Genomic DNA, 21792 nt, shown 5'->3' with positions numbered 1-21792 from the left:
GAGGTGGGGGGTGGGGGTTGGGGGTTCCGCTTTTGGTCACGTGACGTTCAGGACGCTAAATTGGAGCGACGCTGCACCGCCTGCTGACATGGAAGAAAAATGATGAATCAATTGGTTTTGATTGTTTTTCCACAAACCCAAAATGAATGTGAATAACGTCTTTCGACCACTGTGTGCTACGTACGAAGAAAAAAAAAAAAAAAAAAAAAGTTGTTTCCCTTTTCCGTAATCAAAGTCCGTTACATGAAGAAGACTTGACCCCGAGCCCGTCTCCCGCGTAAAAAGGCCGCCCCCCCCCCCCCCCTCCGTTGTCTGCTGCCATTAAACGGCACGCGAGCTGGGAGCGCCGCGCACTAATTGGCCGGCGGTTCGTCAAGAAGAAGCGTTTTCGGCCGCGGGGGAGGCCGCCGGTGCCAAGCGGAGCCGGGGGGTGCGTCCGCTAATGGACGAGATGAAGAGGTGGGGGGATTTCCCGTCGGCAACTGCAGCGGTTCACGTTTCACCGCAGACTCCCCTCCAACACCAGCGTGGATTCCCGCACTCAGCGGAGGAAGTGGGGAGGGTACTGACACCGCTTTCATTTACTTTCTGAATTTGATCTTATTTGGGGGGGACTCGGGACAAGACTTTTGTTTGTTGCCGCAAATCCCACAGAAATAAAATCGGTCGGAACCACACCTGCTAACAACCGACCAAAATGGATCGTGGTAAGAAAAACAATGTTCTTGTTCTTTTCAAGAGGGCACTGAGGCAGCAAACGTGCGCGACCGAGCAGAGGAATCCTCACCAGACGCGTCAACGCGCAACGACGAATTATGCTCAAGTAGAGACTGAGGGCAGCGAAAAGGTCGCCGCAGCAAGGCGGAGACTGTGGAGTTTTGTAGTCGTGGAGCCCAAACACGACCACCTTGCAAACCCGGCTGAACGACGACAAGAGCTCATGCACGTCGCAAAGGTGCTCAACGGGGTTTTGGTCAGGTAATTGCACCCTCAACAAACCTTTTGCCCTGTGCCCCGATTTTTTGAAATCCCACCAAATTTTTCTCGGTTTTTTGGTGTTCGCTTTCGGCTGGCCGAGCGCTTCCTCGCCGACTTCCCCTGAGCCCACGCGACGGACGCGTCGGAGGGCGGGGCGACGCTCCGAGCTGACTCGGCTCGATCGACGCAAACCGCGGCAGGTTGACGACGTCGCTCCCCCCAACGCTGCGATAGCACACATTCCTGAGCCGTCTGCGTTTCTCTCTCTCTCTCTCTCTCTCTCTCTCTCCCTCCCTCCTCTTTGTTTTTGAGCTTGATTTCTAAAAGTGTCCCACGGAGCTATTTCGGGCAGCAGATAACCCAACAACGAGGCCACTATCTGGGACGTGGCTCGACTTGAGATGACACAGAAGAAGATCTTATTGCACCGTTCAAAGGTGACACAGCCAGAAGAGGGTGTGCACACTTGTGCATCCACATTATTTCACTCAAAAAGATAAAAAAAAAAAACAAAACAAAACAATCAATCAAGCAATTGAGCCATACAGGCTGTGGGTAACATTTATGGTGGAAAAGACACTTGCCGATTGAACAGAGGTGTGTGGACTTTTTATAATCACCGTGTTAACGTATCCCGAGGCTAAACCGGTTCATTATGTGCGTCTGTGTGTGTGTATACGCGTACTGCATGTTCGCGTGAGGCTCTGACAATGCAAGAAGGTGAGCCATCAATTTAAAAAAAAAAAAAATGGGCGGCATTGGGAAGTATATTTCTGCCACAATTTCCTGTGCAGACAAGAAAGTAAGAGGGAAAAAAAAGTCTTTGTGCAACATGAAATTTCACGATTCCCGAGCGGCGCTCGGGTCGGGCAAACGACGCCGTAAATGCGTCGACGCCTCCGGCTGAGGAGGAAAAATTCACGTCTGGGCTGACGCCTTCAAATCGGAACGCCGGTGACCGTCCGAGGCGAAGGTGGCAGGAAGCACGCCCCCCCCCCCCCCCACCACCACCACCAACCCCCGATGAGGTCACGCTGCGTCATCTCTAATTCAAAACAGGTCGGCCATTTTATGAAAGGCGACCGACATCCAACTGTTTTTACAGCTTGACCAAAATTCAGGATGTCTTCGCCTCCCGGATCGCCGCTTTTGTCGTCAAAGTTGTCCAAATTATGATTTGGAATCGGCGTTAAATGATTTATTGCGGCACGTCCTTCCTGACCAAACAGATTTTATCCCCCCCCCCCCCCCCACTCTTGGAGGCAGCGCTTCATCTTCACCTTCATCTGCGTCATTTTATTTCATTTTCTTTTCACTTGCGACGGGCTCTCCGATTGGCTGCCGTTCGGCCGCAGCCTCCGACGTTCCAAATGTGACCTTGGCGTGGAATCTATGAGCTCATCTAAAAAGTCTTTCAAAAGTTTGTCTCGGACTTTTGAACGCAAGAAGAACTTTTTGGACTTTTTAAAGGTCGTAAAAGTATTTCAGTCGTACATGAGTACAGCGTGACTACTTAGCTAAAATTAAAGTGAGCTTTGACACTATTTGAACGTGTATTCTAGATGTAGTATCCGAAATATTCTGGAAACTACCTCCTAAAATCCTCATTATGCTGACTTTTACCTTGCTGACTACCTCTAGCGCAGCCTGCTAAGCACATTTCGAGCATTTCAAGTCAGTCTGTCGTACGTGGGCGGCGACGGCCTTGACCAAAAAAAAAAAAAACAGCAGCGGAAAAGACAATCGGGAAGCCTGCCGTCGTATCCGTGATAACAGGCGGCGGCGGCGGCGGTGCCGCTTGTGACGAGTGAAAAGGGAAAGCGAGAGCAGATGGCAGACGCAACCAACACAAGACGGCGAAATGTGATCTGCCCCCCCCCCCCCACACATTATCCTCCGCACCAATCTTGTCAATGACAGAATCTGTTACATATTCATATTAGAGATGATTTGGATTCGCGTTTACGATAACTACAGCACAGAAATAGCACAATTCCTGCTGCGGGCGGGAGTGGAAAAGTGTTGAGTGAGAGGGGGGGGGGGGGGCGGTGTGCTTCATTCAGTCAGGCCGTAGCCCTGTCTAATAGAGAAGGAGTGCTTTTCCACCATCTTGTGCCAACTAGACTCCATCATCCACTTTTTAGGAGCATGTCGATTAGGCAAAGATTTTGCTCTTAGCGGCCGGCCTCTTCCCCCAGCGACGAAGGGGCAAACGCTGTACTTCCTTGATGCCAATCGCCCCCTCTCGTACTAGTTGGGGCTGGGAGCGGAAGAGGCGGCGGACATCTGACCTTCTTTTTGCTGCAGTAGATCTGCCACTTCTTCTCAGCGGGGAGGGCAAACATGGCTTCCCGGTGCTTCTCGGTGAGGTCCAGCTCGTCCTGCGCGGGGCCGGCGAAAAGAAGCAAAGTCATTAAGAAAGTTTGTGGAGGAGGAAAAAGCTCGTCTGCAAGATTTGATTCCCGCTGCAGGTCTTTCGATGACGTCACTCCTACACGGCACAAAATGACCACGTTTGCTATTTAACAAACGAGAAAAATGTCAGGTGACGTTTTGGTGTGACGTCACGCCAATGACACCCATCAGATGCCTTTGAAGTCTGTCCGCCGCGTGCTAGCGAACATCTGGCGGCAACGCGCGTCCCCGCTCGGGACCCCCGCAAACCTCAGTGGAAGCGCACCCGCGCGAGGGTTTGCGGACGCGTCGGGTTCCCGTTCCAACGTGCGTCGCCGCAGAGTGTCCCCAATTTGAAAAAAAAAAAAAAAAAAAAAAAAGCTGACGTGGTTTTGTTTCCGGCCTCAGTGAAATGACCAACTATCAATGAAAAGCTCATTTGGTGCGTCCTGAATATCCTGGAAGTCACGATTAAGTTTCATAGAAATATAATAACTGGAAAGAATAAACATTAAACATGAAAAGGGAATTGAGTATTTTTTTTTTTTTTTTTCTAAATACATCGAGCACTTAAGAGGCAATTGATGAATACGCGCGAGGACCGATAACTCCGTCGTCCTCACTGATGGCGCCATAGCGTGAAACGATGCTAGTTTTGCTGATATTTCTTTCTGGTATGATTAAAACGGGGATGTGTCATCCCTCCCCCACTAAATAAGAACTTCAGTGCCCATTTTCTACGTGGGGGCATAAGAAAGATGCAAAATGTTTTTAATTTCCAGGTGTTTGATTGACAGTGGAAAGGACGACGACATTTGGCACCATTCGGGCCTCAGTTTATATTCAATTTTATTCATCATTCAAGCACAGCGGCAACGTTCACACTTCTTTCTGTGCCGTTTTCACTTTACAGGGACTTTACACCTCCTGTTGGAGGGGGGCGGGAATCCCCTCCCTTATTCTGGGCCGTTTGGGGGATGGGACTTTGTTTCAAAAGTTGGAGAAGCGCTGATCTAATGCAGCGGTTTTTCAAACGTTTTGGGGTGTGCCCCCCCTTCAAGCGGCTTGCTAGCACTGAAAATTGTGGGTTAGGGTGATCGTGCTGAAAGTTGGAAACGGGGGGAGAGAAGAGAGAGTCTCGTCAAGTTGGGGAAGAATCTGCACCCCCAGTTTGAAAACCACTTGCCTAATGGACTCAAAGCAGCAACAAAAAGAGCTTTTCACCGATTTTGAAGCGCGTCTTGGAGGGCTGCTTGACTTCACGTGAACGCCCCGAGAGAAAGCCCACTTAACGCGCGTCTTGTGTCTCTTCCTTCGGCGAAATTGCTTCGATTAGATGCGCACACAAGGCTTGCCTTTCTTTTTTGGGAAACACAGAGACTAAAAAAGACCCCCCCCCCCCCCACGCCCGCAGTACCCCAGTCCCCGTCGTCACACTCAATTACGGACTCATAAAGAGCCTCGGACAAAAACAAGCAATTAGCAGATGGCGGCGCTCCGCGGACACGAGGGCCGTCGTCAAGCTTCCGTTTCTGTGGCAACGGCGGCGGCGGTCTCGGCCGAATGGGAGGTGGCCACCGGGCCCAAGAGGAAGAACGGCACCGCGGTCCCGTCACTCGCAAGACGAGCTAACTGGGACGGAGCCCAGACCTCGGCCAGTTCGTACGGCGTGCAACAAAAAGCACTTTTTTATGGACCACCCGAAGTCAAAAACGGGTCAAACCATTGGCAATTCCAGCAAAAGTTGGAGGAAAATCCCCATCGAAGCGTCAGAATTTCACCGGGGTGCCCTCAGAATAAACTGAGAGTGGCACCTTCACTTTACTTTGTTGTCTCCCAAGTGAAAAAATGTTGCACAAAAGTTACAGAAAGAAAGCAATCACTTTCGAGTCCGAGATTCGGCAGTTGGTGACAAACTAAACCGGGGGAGCGACGGCGGCCCCGGCCCGGTCACACCGCATTATTTCCGACAGTAGCGCAACGACCTGTTTGTTGTCGCGAGTCGCTTTGCATCGGGATCATCTCGCATCTCGAGTTCGCTACATCGTCTGCGAGGTCACGCCCGGCGCTTCATGATTCACGACTTTAAGAAAGAACTTTCTTGCTTACCACCAACTCGGAGAACATCCCGTCCAGCTCCTCGTATCCTGGCATGGGCAGCGCCGGCGCCATGGTCTGCAGGGCGAAGTCCTCCCGAAGTCTGTATGTGATCTCCGGGTGGTCGCTGTTGTTAAAACAGCAGCAGAGCGAAGAGAGGCCGCCGCCGCCGCCGCCGCCGTCGCCGCGCTTCGGGGGAGCCATGGCGCTCCCCGCTGGGCCGGGTTTCCACGTCACGGCCTCCGCCACCTCAGAGCTCGGCCGACGTCAGAAGGTTCTGAAAGAAGTCAGATGACACTCGCTCACTTACGGACGCGGTGTTGTCTTTCGAAAAGATCACCGGTGTGGAAGGCAAGCGTAAAGATTGCCAAATTTTGCTTGGATTTCTGTTCAGAACCACTGTAACAAATAGCACGATTATTGTGATATGAGGAGTTCCCCCACTGGGAATTTGTGACTTTGCTGCGCTCTCGCTCGCCACGCAGCACTCTTGCAGCTTGTCTGCGTCATTAACTTCCTGAATACGAGACAAACTATCGCTCTGGCACTTTCCTAAAAAGACAAAAGATTTGTTCCAAATGTTGAAATTGAAATGTCACGAAATGGCTCGTTTGGCATTTTGCTCACGGCGCGTATCCGCTACGGGCGAACCCAACCCTGAACATTAAATCCAACGTACACACCCAACCGTGACTGTTTGCGTACCGTTACGCGCCTTATCACCGTGGTAACCGGGCCCCTGAGGGCAAGCACAAGGACGATGCGGCCCGTGATGAAAACAAAGTCGACAACCCCGCAAGAGATGACAACACGCGTCGGAACGAGCCCTCCTGGCTAATGCCGGGGAGAGAGATACGCGCCAAAACCCAAAACAGAAGGCAACGAGAGCCGTGACGACACCAGTGACACAACGATCAACTTTTGGGCGTGAGCGGAAAGCACAACTTCCAGACCTTTTCCTTTCCATTCAGCCGTGATTCTCCTTTTAAAGGGCAGCGATCCACCGGGTGCTTTTCGAGGTCTGACGACAAAAGAAGCTCTTGCAAAGCCTCGCAGACCGACGGACGCGGCCGGCTCAATCGTCCCGATTGTCTTTTGGCCTCGGACTTTCCCCTCCTGGGGCGAGAGGCGGGATTTGTTTGCTAGCGACTGCTTTGGCTCCGTCTCAGGGATGAAATCCAGCGCGGAGGTCAGCTGTCACGGTAGAACAAAACGGAGCGCAGAAGTCGGCAGCAGCGTCGTCGCTGGATCGTCGCCAGGAGGGAAACGTGGACTCAAGGCGGCGGACTGCCAGGTGAACTAAGTCATCGGGGGTCTCCGATCGGTTCCCAAGCGCTTTTCTCTGGTTAAAGAAAATAAATAAAGAGGGCTCAAGTGACCCGAAGCACATCTTCAGGCAGTAACATGGCAGAGGTACTGCTCCTTTCAATCAACCCAATCAAACTGGTGGCGTGGAGTCTCTTTCAGGACAGAAAATCTGCTCCCGAATCCAACGCTGCTTAGTTCCAGTGACATTGCGACTAGTTGTGCACTATGAAATTGAAGATGTCCTCAGGAAACCTTTTCCCACCTCAACGTCAGATGTCTCGTTATTGTTGTTTGACGGCTTTTCTTTGATATGCGGATGTCAGCAACGGCTGTTTTTGTGTTTTGAATGTCTAACATAAATAAAGCCCTTGAACAACACCTTTTACAAAATGCAAAACTGTGCCGACGGTTAATGTAAATAATCGCCTCGTTGTCCCCTACAAACAAGTCATTTCTCATCAAAAAAAAAAAAACAACACAAACACAGCTGAAGCAGTTGCGTTGCGAAGAAACATCACGGATGGCCGCACGAGCAGGCGACAAGGCGATCCGGGCCCGGAGGCCGCAGACGGACGCGTCGGTCGGCGTACCGTATTTGGACACATCCTTGACTTTTCCGGACAGACTACCGAGACCCTCGGCAGGCGGCAGCTGCACAGCTTCACGCTCGGCGCGCGTCGGACCTCGACGGCGCCTCTTTGACCATATTAGTCCACGAAAGTGGCCATCTTTTCCATTCGCTAAATCCAGCCGTAAACTCTTGAGACTGAGGGGCGTCCGCGACAGGAATCTGGGAGACCGTCAGACGGTGTTAACGCGAGGTCTCGCCGTGCTTTTGTGCGCTGGAATTGGAAACCCGCGAGCGCTCCGATATTAGCCGCCGGGCCTTGCGCGTTAGGCAAATCGAGGCTTTCCCGGCGTTCCCCGGGCCAGTCGGAACACGCGTTATCCGGGTGATCCTGCGGACTTTCAAGTGACACCTGCTCCGGTACGTTTCAGAACCAGGCGTCAATCTGGTGGCTAGTCAGCGTTTGCAAAGTCAGCAAAGCTTGCGCGACTTCTTTGCTCTCTCCGCTGTGAAGTGACAGCACAGCGTGCCGTTAGCGATTCGAGTAGGCGAGTTATCTGCTGCGCATTTCATTCACCAATTGTAGATGCGCCAACTCTCGTAGCGACTTGCAAATGTTCATTTCACGACAGTGCTCGTTCAATATATATTAAGATCACACTGAATTTGTCAAAGTGTGCAGGACGGCGCGCGCTCGTAAAAGTGATTTTGTGTTTCCGCTTTTGCCTCATTTTTGGGAGACGTTTTCATCCGAAGTTTCAAAGCTCCCCAAAGGCAGGCTCATTCCTGACTTGCGATACAAACCGACGAAAATACGTTTCCTCGTTGAGCGACGAATCTCACATCTGAAAAACCGGTTCCGATGTTCACAATCAGTACGCGTGCAGCCCGTTTCGACTCCATAATTCTTTTGCAGAATTATGGAACGCGAGCGGCCGGGGGAAAGAACGACGATAAGCCTGACGTGGCAGCTGCGCTTTCTCAACAAGAAGAAAAACGGTGTTTTTATTGCGCTAAAATGACTGTTGCAAATGATTCTTCTGTACCGCTTCATTAATACACAGACGAAATATATTTCAAGACTCGGGCAGCCTTTTTTGTTCCCGTTGCCCTGACCGTGTGGATCGACGGCCGAGCCGGCACCGGTTACAAAAAAAGAAAAAACCCAGAACATCCCGGGTCAGGCTCAGACTGGCACCAACGTTATTTCAAGCGCCGAAAGGCCGACTGAAACTTTGCCCTCAGCTGTCCGCAAACCCAGTTTTCCTTTTCCATCCTTTTCATTCGGAGCCGTTTTGTACCCCCCCCCCCCCCCCATCGCCTCAAACCGCTTTCTGCCACGTTTACCGCTGACGGACAGCTGAGGCGAAACTTCACGGCAACAATCGCTGATGTCATTTTTGAACAATTCGGTGTGTCAATAGTCTGACGTCTGAGGACTGTTGTCTTGAATCAATGGAGAGACTTTGGGGTTTGGACTGGAAATTCAACATTTTTTTTTCCACGAGATATTTAGAATCTTTGGGGGTGTTCGAGAGAGCCATACAAACCATGAATAAATAAATCAAGAAAAGATGTTTGAGCCGACTGCGATCGAAGTCGTCCTCGTCTCAACCCAGCACTTCCGAGGTGGTTCGGCTCGGTCTTGAAATCCAAAGACGCAGGTCACGCAGGCTGTAAACCGCAGAAGTACCCGACACGCTTTCCTATTTGGGCCTAAGCGTCCTCCGTTGTGAACTAATTTCCGTGGTGAAAAGTGGAACTTGTAAAGGCCAAGAGGCCGGCAGCGAAGCGACGCTAAAAATGCCAACACGCGCCATTCACGAAGCGAACGAACCTCGCCGGCTACTGAAATCGACTCTCTCGCGGCGGCCGGCATAACTCGGAGCTTTCTGGAGAGACGTGCCGTCGCGTTTCCTGAAATCAGGAGTCCGGAACATTCCGAGATCGTACGTAGTCCTCCCCAGTCAGAACAGAGCCGCAGCCCACGTCTTCATTCCAATCCCTTGACCCACGAGCGAGATTCTGAAAGTCCTCGTCGACAAAGTTGAGCCATCGTTTTGCATCCGCGTGTTCCGATCCGGTCGTCTTGTTTGCTTTGTCATGCGCTTATTTGGATTCACCTGAGATGAAGAGAAGCAAAGGGCAGACCTCGCTGTGCTCAGCGTGCAAGCCCAAATCCATTTTCTGAGCCGCTTATCCTCACAAGGGTCGCGAGAGGATCATCGCGCGCTACGCCCTGAACTGCTTGGCAGCCAATAGCAGACACTAGTTTCATCTTCTTTTCTAATTTGGGATTTGGGGTGGGTCAGACTCCCAATGTAACGATCATCTCACCACAGGGTCCATGCTCCAGTCGCTCTAACCTACATATTTCCGTAATATTTTCAATTAAAAAAAATGGTAGTGCAAGATGCACATTTGAGGCTCCGCTATCACAAAGGAAGCTGACTAATTTATCGCACAAGAGTTCACTTTTTTCCCAGCCCTTCAACCCACAAACGATATTTGGGATTTACAGGAGGGGGGGGGGGGGGGAGATCAGAACCGCAGAACAAGATCTGAGGTCGTGGGGGGGGGTTGCAGTATTTTGCAGAAAGCCACAATTTTCACCCCCCACCCCCGGGTTTGTGGAAGCTTTTGCAGGCGTTTCGAAGGGGACCGAACGCGAGAGTCGGGCAGCGAAGGCCGGCGGGCTTCCCCTTTAAGCCAACCACGTTGCCCCGGCTGGCGAGGAGCGGCCATTTTGGAAAACCCTCCCAGGTCCGTGTTGTGTTGCGAAAAGAATATGAGGCAAAAGTCCAGCTGCTGGAATTTCCCCACTCTCGCTTTTTGGGGTTTTGAAGAGGGACTCGGCTGGAGCGCGATCACGAGTTCGCTGCAGCGGCGCCTTCAGATACGGCTTGAATTTGTTCCGTGAACTTTCTCGTACCTTCAGATACTCTCAAAGCATCTTTCTACATTGAAATGAAGGAAAATGCCATTAATCCGTTCCAGTCTCTCCTTAAAAACAACAGAAGATGTTGCAAAGTTTTTCAAAATGAGGAAAACTGCACTCTATCATTACATACATTATTAAATGGAAATAAAAAATAACGAAACACTCATTCACTGCATTGTTTCCACCCGGGGGGCAGTATAAACCAAATGTACGAATAGACACACAACTCCATCCATCCGTGTTCCAAGCCGCTTATCCTCACAAGGGTCGCGGGAGTGCCAGAGTCGATCCCAACTAAGAAAGGCGGACTAGACCCTAAACCGGTCACCAGTCAGTCGTAGGGCAAATACGCCTCCGCAGGTAGAGAAATACGAGTGAGTACTGCAATACTGTTGCTGATTCGGATTTGAGCTCATGTGGTTACGTGGCCCATTTAAACACAAAGTTGAATTGAGTTTGTCAGAAGCGCGACCGGCCCGTAATCGAGGAAGCCTCGTAAGCCGGGTCGCTCGGATCTCGAGGCGCCGCCGCCTTCGCGCGTGGAGTTGCCGCCGGTCCAAGACTAAGAGCAATTAAAAAAAGTGCCAAAACCTTGAGGGCTCGAATTCAACATTGAGAAAACAACACGTGGCCTTGTGTCGCGAGGGTCCGCGGAGCACAGCTGGACCCCACGTTCAACAAACTCCACCAGCGCAAGCACAAGCAATTACCCGGCGCCGACTCGGACACGCATTAGAAAAGAACTGGGCCAGCCAGGGCACAAATGCCGACCGGCAGGTTAAGAGGAGATTAATTTCGGAGCCGTCTCAGCGGCCGGCGCTCGGGGCCCCTTTTCGGTCTGGTCCGCTCCAACCGAGGCAGCGGCTCTCCGATGACAGGATTAACGTAGCGAGAGGAGGCCGACGAAAAGGATGCCTCGCTGCCACCGGCTGACTTTTGACGCTGGTCGCATCCTCGTTCTGGGGGCCGTTCGTTGCTCAACTGTTCGCCGACTGCGTAACTCAGACGACGGCCAGACTCATATCACTGCGGTGTCCTTTTTCTTCGCCGTTTTGTTTGCCGCCAACAACAATGACGTCATCGACCTGACATTCATGTTGTATTTTGATTCAAAAAGCAGTAAAACATGGCCTTTCGCTTTATTTGAGAAGAAACTTGACTGGACGACCCCCCCGTGTACGTGGAGTGACATTCTCACAGGGAAAATGTCAGGAAAAACAAGTGGAAAATGTTCCATGACGCTGAGGTTTCACACAGTTTCCTTTGCCATCAGATTTGGTAAGATTCCAAACTCCACGACTCCGTCAAAGGTTGTACTTTTTTTTTTCGCCGAGCCCGGAAACAAGTTGGTCCGGCGGGCGGACTGCAGAGGACAGGAAGGAACGCCGCCGGTCCACGACCCGTGCTCAAGGACGCCCACAGACTGGCAGATAACCGCAGGAAGCAAACGCCCCCATCCGACCCCGCAATCTAATCCAAAAAAACAAAAGTAAAAAGTACATCATAAAATCGCTATTCTCAAAAACGACAACGAGTGATTATTCTGGGAAAGACACTCGTCTTTGGTGGTTTTCTTTAAATGAGCGTGAGCCGAGGACAAAGATGAGAAAAATTAAAGATGGCTGACATCCATCCGTCCTCATTCTTATTCGGCTGACGGAAGACGGCAAAATTGGTTCGGCTCGCGCTTCTCTCCAAAACGACTTCTCTGCCCTACCGCCGTCAAAACGACTACGAGGGAAAACACGGGCAGAAAATTGGACGATTGGCGCAGATAATCCAATCATTTTCCTCCACACCGGCTCGCGCCTTTCATCATCGTCCGACTCCGCCCACACGTCGAGATAACGGCGGCGATCGATCGTCGGACGTCGGAAGAGGCACAACGATCCGTCGACTGACCTCTGAACCTCCAAGTCGGACTGAAATCTGAAGCGCTGTCTTGAGATATGGGTTGAGTTCAAATAGTCAGTTTCTTTCGGCTTGTCCCTTTCGGGGTCGGTCGCCACAGCGTGTCATCTCAGATCAACGCACACGTAGGTGTTTGGCACAATGTTTACGCCGGATGCCCTTCCTGACGCAACCCTTCTCAGGGGGATACGAACCCACAACCCCTGGTTTTATCAAACCAGTGCTCTAACCACTGAGCTTTGGGGCCTCTCTATGGGTCGACTTCAAATAATCTTCCTAAAATGAGCGGGCAACACGGTCGGACCGCCGCTCAAGTCTGCCAATCCAGGGGCACCGTCCCCGATGTATACGCAAGTTTCTCGTATCTTTACATTTAGCGTAAAATTCACCTGGGAGTGGCGTCAAAGAACTCAAAGTCTAGTTTTGAAGAACGTTTCAAATTGGATCTGCCAAACTGCGACTTGCTAAGAACTTGTCAGGTTCTCAGGCTCAGAAAACCAAAAGAAGGAAAATTGGCATATTAACAGATTGTGTCCGAGGGAAGGAAATGAAAAAGAATAAACGTGGTCGAGAAGGTGACAAGGTGAGAGAAAACAGATCTCAAAGAACGTTTGGACGTCAACGGCGTGACGGGACGCGGTCGGGAGCGGCTCGTACGTTCTTTGCGCGAATTTGCGGCACTTCCTTCCCCGGCCCGGGAAGAAAGCGCCACAAATTCTTGGCTTCGTGCGAGCGTACGAATGCCAAACGGCAGCGGGAGCAGGAGGCCACAGATGAACTCGGATGGCGAAGGGTCAGGGAAGCTCGTCAAACTCGTTCGGCAGACGGCGAAAGTCCTTTGACGATCATCGCCGCGCAATCTTTCCCGTGGCTGTCACGATGACATGCAAATGAGGTGCGGCGCCCAAGTTGAAGGCCTCCCACGTGCAACCAAACAAGTCGGCCTCAACGGGCAAAACCAAGTTCGGGCGCGGCCGCGTTCAAAGAGCGGCACAACAGAAGCGCCGAAACCCGTTTCGACCTTTCTCCGTCTTTTACTAAAAGCGGGCGTTATGTGAAAACGGCAAAATATATCGAGAAAAAAAAAAAAAAAAAAGAGCAAAATGTGATACAACCACAGATATGCGACTAAAACACGCACCATGATCGATGCTGACCAACTGCACGGGTTGAGTTAAAAATCATAATCATAGAGTCAGTGATGTTTGAACTGTGTTTGTGAGTCACTCCGCACAATTGTGACGCACACTTTCTCCTACGGTTAAAAACATCCATAACTGGGGGAGTGTGAGGCAGCCAAATGGATCAGCGCCCCAAACAAGTTGGGATTTCACGGCCGTGACAAGATTCACCCCCTAATCTTAGTGTGTGGGGCGCCATCTACGGGGATCTGTTTGTTATTGCAGCGGTTTACAAAACTCGACAAGACTCTCTTCCACGCCCGCCCACGACAAAATATTCTTTTCAGCTTCACGTTGTACTGTCGTAGCCGCGCGCGCGCGTGTGTGTGTGTGTACGGCTTGAAAAGGGGAGGGGTCGCCCGATGAGCGACGTGGGCGTCAGCCAATCAGCGGACAGCCAGCTGGCTGAAGGCGAAGCGTACGTCGAACATTGGCAGCTCGTCAACGAACGTGCTTAGGACCAAGTCATGGAATTAGTTGCGATTTTTGGAATCAAACGATCCGATTTATTCAAAACAGTCTTTGCAGCCTCAAGCGGCACCAGAGAAGAGAAGGTGATGCGCTTTGGACGTAGTTGGCGTAGCCACAAATGTCGATTTTAATCCTCCACCACGGCACGAGCTCCGCCCGGGACCTCTTCCCCCCCCCCCTCAGTTGCCATGGCAACCAGAGCGGTTGCCGGCGACCGGTGGGTGCATACCGTTGTGGGCGATGAGTTTTTTTTTTTTCAGGGGGGGGGGGGGGATTATTTTATCACGTCCACTGGCCTGGCATTTTAATCCGGATATGGGTTGTTGTCGAAAACCTCGGGCTTGTGGACAAATCCTTAAAACGACGAGCGCGACGAGGACGAGGGAGCGCGAGCCGAGAGGAACCCCCGGCGCTCCGAAAACCTGACTCTCCTCTTCCTCCCCCAAATACTTTCATCAAAAGCCCCAAAACTACAACGAAATCTTCCGGTCCTCCTCCGGCACGTTCCCGACAGCGGGGGAGTCGTCCACCGGGGGCGCGAGGTCGCAGACCCCACCACTTATTTTTACCACTATGCAGCGGCAGCATCACGATAGGGTCCCCCCCCCCCCCCGCCTACACACGACACAACAGCTGCCTCTCCTGTCACCGTCCCCCCTCCCGCAACATCGTTTTCCATTCCACCATCATCTAATTAGGCTGACATGATAGCATCACCTGCGCCCTGAGGAGGGGGTGGGGGGGGGGGTCCAGATTGTAAACATAAACGCGATAAAAGCCGCCCTGACCCCAACACGCATTCCAGGCGGCAGATAGCGGACTAGCGAGCCATCGTTTGGCCTTACCCTATTCAGGAGTCCTCGTCCTCCCCCTCCTTTTAAAATCACTGCAGCGTCTCCATTAATCCACGCAGGTGGGAGGTCCCGCTCACTTTCGACCCCGGCCAGACTTGCCCAGAAAAAAAAAAAAAAAAGAAAGAAAGGAGGCGAGCGACCTGAAGCTGCGACCGGCAAAAACTTGCGCCCGCCGTCGTCGTTTGCTTCGCTCCGCTGCAGAATGCAGGGGGGGGGGGGGGCACAGCTGTTACCGGCTCTGGGCCACACCCCCCCCCACCCTTTTCGACACTTCCTCCACCCTAATTGGACGCGGTCCGGCAGAGGACGCCGCCCAGCTCGGATCCTCCCCCCTCCCCCTCGGCCTCCGGACGACTCGTTTCGGTGCGCTGAGAGAGCAAAAGTGAGGCGAGAAATGCTCGCGTGTTGTAAATGAGCAAAATGAAGCGGGCAGTCAATAGCAAATATTAAAGTTTTTAGCAGTAGCCACCACACTTTCAGTTTCATCGTTGCGCGTAGATTGCCCCACCCCCAAATAAAAAGATGACCAGAAAGTATCAAGACCGAGATTTTGATGTGACTTTAGTTTTGCAATCCAATTATTGGGCTAATTTGAAGAATGTCTTAGCGCAGTAACAGGGACCGGACGGGATCGGCAACGTTGACCAAGTGTCCGTAAAGGTGTCCCGCAACGTCGGGACCGGGGTGTTACGGCCTGACGCTCGCGACCCGCTGCTCAAATCCGAGACGCGGCGTCGCACTCGTCTGCGTTCCCTGTGCGAGGCTAACGCACGCGTGGAAGGATGTCGCGTTACTGCGCCGATGCGGCAATTTGCTGCAGGCGCCCGACCCGCCGAACAAGCGGCTCAGCGGCAGGCTGCCTGTGAAAAGAATGTCCCGCAGCTGGAATAACAGACGGGTCTGGTTCCCACGGAGGACGGATAAAGAATAAGCCGGGAATCGCGGCCCGGCGCGATATGCGGGTCACCTGTCGATACAACAGGAAACGGCGGCCGTGTTGATGCGTTCGGTGGACCGGCTCCGCGACACGGACAGAAAGAGAACAGAAAACAACGTCATAAGGTTTTGCCATCAGGTCCGGGAGGCCGAACGCGACACGTGTTGACAAAACAAGCGGCGGAACCGACCGGGAAGGCGGCAAACCGGAGGTGACCCTGAAAACGTCGGAATGTGATTACAAGCCCGTGGACCGCATTTGCTCCGCTGGCATGGAACAAAAAAAAAAAAAAAAGGGACTTTTGTTCGGCACGCCAGGCCTGTCAGAACCCAGCGACAACGGCCGGATTACAATCTCATCTGAAACGTCTCGCGCCCCCGGTGGACTTCCCCAGACAAAATTTGCAGACAGTTGAGGCATGCGTGAAGGGGGGGGGGGAGCGGCTAACCTCGCTATATTTTGACTCCCGTCATGTGGTGGAAGTCAGCGGGCATCAATTCAGGGCGGGTCCGGGCTCATAAATCCCTCGCGGGAGACCCCAACCGTCACAAATTAAAACCCAAATCAGTTGGCGCAGCGCCTTCGCTTGCCTTGTAATTAGCGCCCGCAACACGACGTCACCAGAACATGAGCGATCATGAAAAGGCAAAACCGCAAGTTTGGGAGTTCGGATTCGGGTCACCGGATGAATAGCTCGACGTAAATCGCACGACGACGAGTCGGGAACGCCGCTTTGCTTCAAAGGGTTCCCGACTACATGAAACAAAACTTTTGTGAGCAATTTAAAAGCCATTTTGTGTCAACAACGCAGACAGATTTACGCGGTGCTCTTGCCGAAGTCGTAAATTCCGGTCGGGAAAAGCAACTCCAACGTTCGCGCGGGTACTTCGCCAACTGCTGCGGAGCACACAAACTACAACAGAAGCCTCGTTTAAAAACAAATCCTAAAAAATTTGCCACAGTTGCAAATACTCGTGGCCTCTCACGGAGTATCTCGTCTGGCAGTCGGGCGGTTCACGCGAGGAAACGCCACGCGTCGGCTCGCATTTCTTACGGCGCTCAACGGGCACTCGAACGGAACCTCGTTTTTCGTCCATTCCGCAAAGTCTGAAGAAAATTTGACCACATTTAATGCCATATTTCCGACCGCAAAAATAACGTCCGTTCTATCGAGACTAACGATCGTTTTGCATCCAAAAACGGCGTTTTTGATGGCGCTACTTTGAAACGGCTGACAGCGACATCACCAACCACTGCACGCTACTAGCCTAACGCTAACCCATTTGACAACATTTATTTTGGGTCACGTGATGCACTAAACGCAGCGCAGTGCCAGCAACCCGTGTAGTCAGACAATACCCCAGTAATAATCTTTATCCTCGGCATAGAATGCCTAATATTAGTGGCGTGCTGATGAAATGTGGACTCGAGACGTCTCAACGAGTGATGTTTGCCTGAGACTGGCCCAAGGCGGGCACAGCAGAAGAAAGAACACAACCGCCATTCAATTGCTGCGGAGCGACGCAAACCGTTCAATTCCCTTGAATTGCATCGTTTCTGTACAACTAATGATCACATTGTCGACGTATTAAACTTGTCTCGGGCGGCAATTGCCCCCCCATCGTGTTTAGATACAATAAGCCGTATGGCAAAAATGGGGAAGATTTGCAGCCAGATTGCAAGCGAGGCCCTTGATGAACTCCTCTTTTTGCTGTTCTTGTTTTTTGTTCTAGTGATTGTTTTGTTTTCTGGATGAAAGCGCAAAAACGCGCCACCAGGCACACGCTTGCAGAAACGCGGTGGTAAGTCTTTCCGGACGCCATTTTGAAGCGCGACTAAACCTTGAGCGGCATCAGCCGCGCCGGTAACGGATTGACAGAGTCGGCGGATCGCGAGGCCGAGGCTTAACTTTGTTGATCCCTCAGACGAGGACGCGCTGAAACTTTTCTTTTCCTTCACCGAAACCGTCGGTGGCGGAACGCGCTGAACAACGACGGCGCCCGTCAGCCCGATATTGCAAAAGCGCTTTGAAAGGCAACGTCGAAAGTATGGCCGGCACGCAGGCGGCCCACGGCTGAGCCGCTTATCTCCGGGTGTCGTAAGCTCCACCTGAGCGGCGGGTTGAAGGTGTCGGCGGTGTTTGGCCACGTTAACCAGTAAACTGGATCGACTTGACTGCCTGCGTGCCCTGCGGCGCCGAGCGCGCGCGCACGCACAAGTCGCTACGGTAGCTGCGTTTGTACCAAAACTACATTTGCGTCAACAAAATCGTTAAGTCGGACGCCAGGACACAAGAGAAAAGCGGAGCTCGCTCTGGCAAAATGGCTCAATTTGGAATGTAAAATGTATTTGGAGCGTAACCTGCAATAAAACGGGGGTTCCCCGCACGTCCTTATCGGATGTCGGGGATGAGCGCTCACCGAGGGGCTCCGCGGCCCGAACGCTCGGCTCCAAACCAGCCACCAAAAGTAAGACCACGTAGCCAAAACAAAATTCCCCACTTGGAGGAAACTTGTCGGGACTTGAGAGGGCTTTTCGCGGGGCGGGGCGGGGCGGGGCGGCGGCGGCGGCGCGCCGCGAGCGTGACGGAGCGCGCGGTCCGCGACTTGCTCAGATATGCGCCTGCAGCTTTTCCGTCTCGTTCCGCACGCTTTGCTTCCGTGACAGGCCAAGACGCCGCTTGACACATCCCGGAACCAAATTGGCGCCACACCGCAATTAGTCCCCCGCGAGGTGGCTGAAATGACCTCGGCTACAAGTGACAGCAGTCGCGGACCGCGGACCGGAGGTGGCGTCTGTCAAGCCGAACCGACGGGTGGCCGTGTCCGCTTAACCGCCGGAAATGCGCTGAAATCAATTTTCCCCGCTGAAATCAATTCAAACGCCTTTTAGACAAAGCAGAAAAATAAAGAATTATTCAAAAAGAAATGCCAGGTGCTCCCTGCAGCTGAGTAAATAATATGAGATATGAAGTGACAAAAATAATCAACAAAATTGAAGGCAAGCACTCTTTTTTTTTGGCCAGAATTTATAATTTTTTGAAAACGTCATTTTATATATGGTAAAACCTCCTGAGAAAACAAAGCACTTGCCACTTGCCCAAGCGTCCTTTTTCGGGCCTCAACTTGATTTACTTTTTTTTTTTTAAATCCCTGAGCAGACGTAGCGGCCCGATTTGCTTTCAGACGAGCGGCTGGCGTGCGACCGACGTGGAATAAAACGGAGGCGCAGAAATATTCAAATTTCAGGGGTGTCGGGTGCTAATAATTAGCGTGAGTGACGTGACGGACAGCGAGAGGCGTGCGAGGCTTGAAGCGTGAATCCCGCCCGGCCCGTAAAAACCGCCTCCCGTCCTCCGACGCTCGAACGCGTCCAGTCACGCGCTGCCTTTGTTCAAACCACAGCGTGATCATCACTTTAATACTTCAGGACAACAGCACCAGTCAACACGAGCACAGTCTTGCGCCGTGAAATGTTTGTAGCGCAAGGAGGGAATACGGTTGGGGGGGGGGGGGGGGAGAACGCGTACGACCGCAGGAAGTTCAGATCGGGCCAAAATTAATTTCTCGGGTCACCCAGTTCTTGCTCTAGTTGTAGCGCCGCCAGGACTCCAGATGACAAGGACGGTTTTCTCCAGAGGGAGGGAGCCAGCTACAAGGCGAGGCTTTTTTTTTTTTTTTTTTAAATACAATTTTTTAAATCTCCAATTTTCATGCATCACAGGTAGGTCCGGATCTGTCTTTTATTTCACTTTGCAGGGCGTCTCGAGAAATAGCTCAAGGGTGAGCGTTTCCGCGGCTCTGAAATCAAAAACTGGGCTACAAAAGTCACATCAAACGAAAGAAGCCAACGTCCTCGCTCCTATTTTGTCCGTCACGAAGGGAAAGCTCGAAAAGCGGGAGGAAACGTTTCGGTGACAAAATATGCCACAAAAACAAAACGTCTTCATCTTCAGTTCAGTAAGGGTGGAAAACGTGCCGCAAAAAAAACAAAATGGGCAAAAGGCCAGCGTGATCAGCTAACATATGTTTACATCTTCAGTCAACAACAATCCGCTTTTGACGCTCGGGACAACAATCGATGCTGGTTCTTTTTTTTTTTTTTTTTTTTTTTTTTGAAATGACCGTTATTACATCGCGGTGCCCGAAACAAACAAACAAATAAATAAATAAATAAGCAGGAAGAAGGACGCGCCGTGACGGCTTCGGACGCACCAGCTGTTCGTTAGGGTTGCCCTTTGACCTTTGAACCCCAGACAATGACGAGGGTCGATAGCTTGCGATCTTTGGGGGTGGCAAAAAAAAAATGTACAAGAAGCAAACAAATATGAAATGAATGCCACACTCCAGGGGTCGCTAGACTTACGAGTTGAATTCGTTTGTGACAAATGTATTTGTATCATCGTTGTTTAGCCGCGCGAAGCTGTTATCGCGCTGATGTGGTTATTGCGATACACACTGTAGGCCAAATTTATACCGCATATAGCGCTGACTACGAGAATTTTACTCCGTACTGTCTAACGCGGCAGGCGAGACACCTTCACTCGGGAATCCTTCTTGTCAAACAGCACAAACGAGCGCACGGCAAGTCCGAAACTGAGAAAACGTTTTTTGGGGGGAAAAAAAGCTGCTAAAATTAGCCAGTGGCTAGCACACGATGCTAACATAGCACTAAATCACTCAGTGGCGACGCAAATACGCAAAGATTCTGAAACAGAGAAAAGTTGATATGAAATACTACACCCCAAAAATCTAGACGCTCGAGTTAAGCTAGCAATGAACAACATCACGCAGTCACACAAATGCTCAACAATTTGGAAAACGTTTGGGGAAAAACACGCCGCAAAAGTCACACGAACGCGAGCTAGTGTGAGAACATAAATGTAGCAAACATCTTCACGTAGCACTCGTTCAAACGCACGACAGCGAGGAAATGCAAAAAAATGTTGCAGGAAATAAATGCCACAAAAACACAAACATCGCAGAGCAGTCTCAATTTTTACTCTGAGCTTTTATATAACTTCTCCCCCCCCCCCCCCCCCACCACATACTTTCTACTTCATTGACCAGCAATGAATGGTATCCAGAAATGTTGCGAGGTCGGTTCCTCGACTTGTGATGACGGATGTTTGCGCGTGAAGAATTGCAACAATGAGGCTTGGCGACAATGCGCAGAATGCGAACTTGCGTCGGGGCGTGACCGCCGACGCTCGCCAAAGGGCGGGGGCATCGTGCGACGGGGGAGGACCCCGCGGCGGCGACGGACCCTGCCCGGACGGAGGAGGGATGCTGACTGAAGCCATTGTCCGGCCCAAATGAAGCACAAAAGCAGGCCGATTGTTACCGCGGAGGCTTTTGGGCGTCCGTCGGCCGACGACGGGAGCAAAACAGACGCACCCACACGGAGTTGCGGTGAGAGGAGGTCACGTGACTCGGGCGGCGGCCGCTGGTGGCAGGTAAATAGCCAGTGAGGCAGCCGCCCACTTGTCCTTTTCCACCTCCGCTGGCAGAGCAGCAAACGCCCGCCAGCGTGCCTCCTTAGACACCCCCGCCGACCCCCTCGACCTCCCGACAACACCCCTCAGCTCTTCATAAATCAATATAATGAATGATGACCACACCGTGTGGCAAAGCACCAGAACAGGACTCGACCTCGCGCTGGCTTCACGGTGAAAACATCCACGTCCGCGGATCACAACAACACGCCAAGCGAGGCGGGAGGCAGCTTGATTGCCCCCCCCCCCCCCGTCCCCGTCCCCCTCCCCCGACAAGGCGGCGGTCCAACGCAAGCACGGACAGGCCCTGAACCGATTGACGAGGTTTTCATCCTCGGGGAACGCCGATAACCGTCCGACTGAGACTAAGCTGACTTGTGCCTTGAACCATGACGCCGCCGTCACGCTCTCCGGCGGGCCCCCACCGAACAAATACTTATTTTTTTTATATTTCTTGCTTCTCTGTTTTAATATCGTCTCAGGAAAAGGTCTGCTTGCGGCTACGATCGTCAACGCTCGCTAGAACGGTTCCCGGACGAGTGCCAAGCGGTTCGGATGAAAATCAGCAACTCCAAATCTGAGACCGAGGTCACCGGTCGGAAAAGAGCGGAGCGCTGGGTCCGGGTCGGGGAGGAGATCCTGCCCCGAGCGGAGGACT

The 21792-nt window shown here is 52.1% G+C and overlaps 1 protein-coding gene across 6 annotated transcripts in view; it reads right to left on the bottom strand.

The window, feature by feature from the left end:
- LOC133496722 (disheveled-associated activator of morphogenesis 1-like) overlaps positions 1-21792 on the bottom strand; it is a 34295-nt gene that overhangs the window by 11312 nt on the left and 1191 nt on the right. For 3 of the 6 annotated variants that reach the window (XM_061812609.1, XM_061812613.1, XM_061812614.1), the window contains exons 2-3: positions 5482-5746; positions 3270-3359 (exon numbers count right to left, since the gene is read on the bottom strand). In XM_061812609.1, the coding sequence (XP_061668593.1) occupies positions 3270-3359; positions 5482-5673 (282 nt within the window). In that variant the 5' untranslated portion in view covers positions 5674-5746. Of the gene's footprint in view, positions 1-3269; positions 3360-5481; positions 5747-6422; positions 6812-14694; positions 14859-21792 lie in introns of those variants that run through there. The other 3 variants (XM_061812612.1, XM_061812611.1, XM_061812610.1) reach the window with 3 other exon arrangements.

The sequence above is a fragment of the Syngnathoides biaculeatus genome, chromosome 23 (assembly GCF_019802595.1).
Source record: "Syngnathoides biaculeatus isolate LvHL_M chromosome 23, ASM1980259v1, whole genome shotgun sequence".
NCBI classification, from domain to species: domain Eukaryota; kingdom Metazoa; phylum Chordata; class Actinopteri; order Syngnathiformes; family Syngnathidae; genus Syngnathoides; species Syngnathoides biaculeatus.
This window is presented reverse-complemented; position numbering and strand designations above follow the sequence as displayed.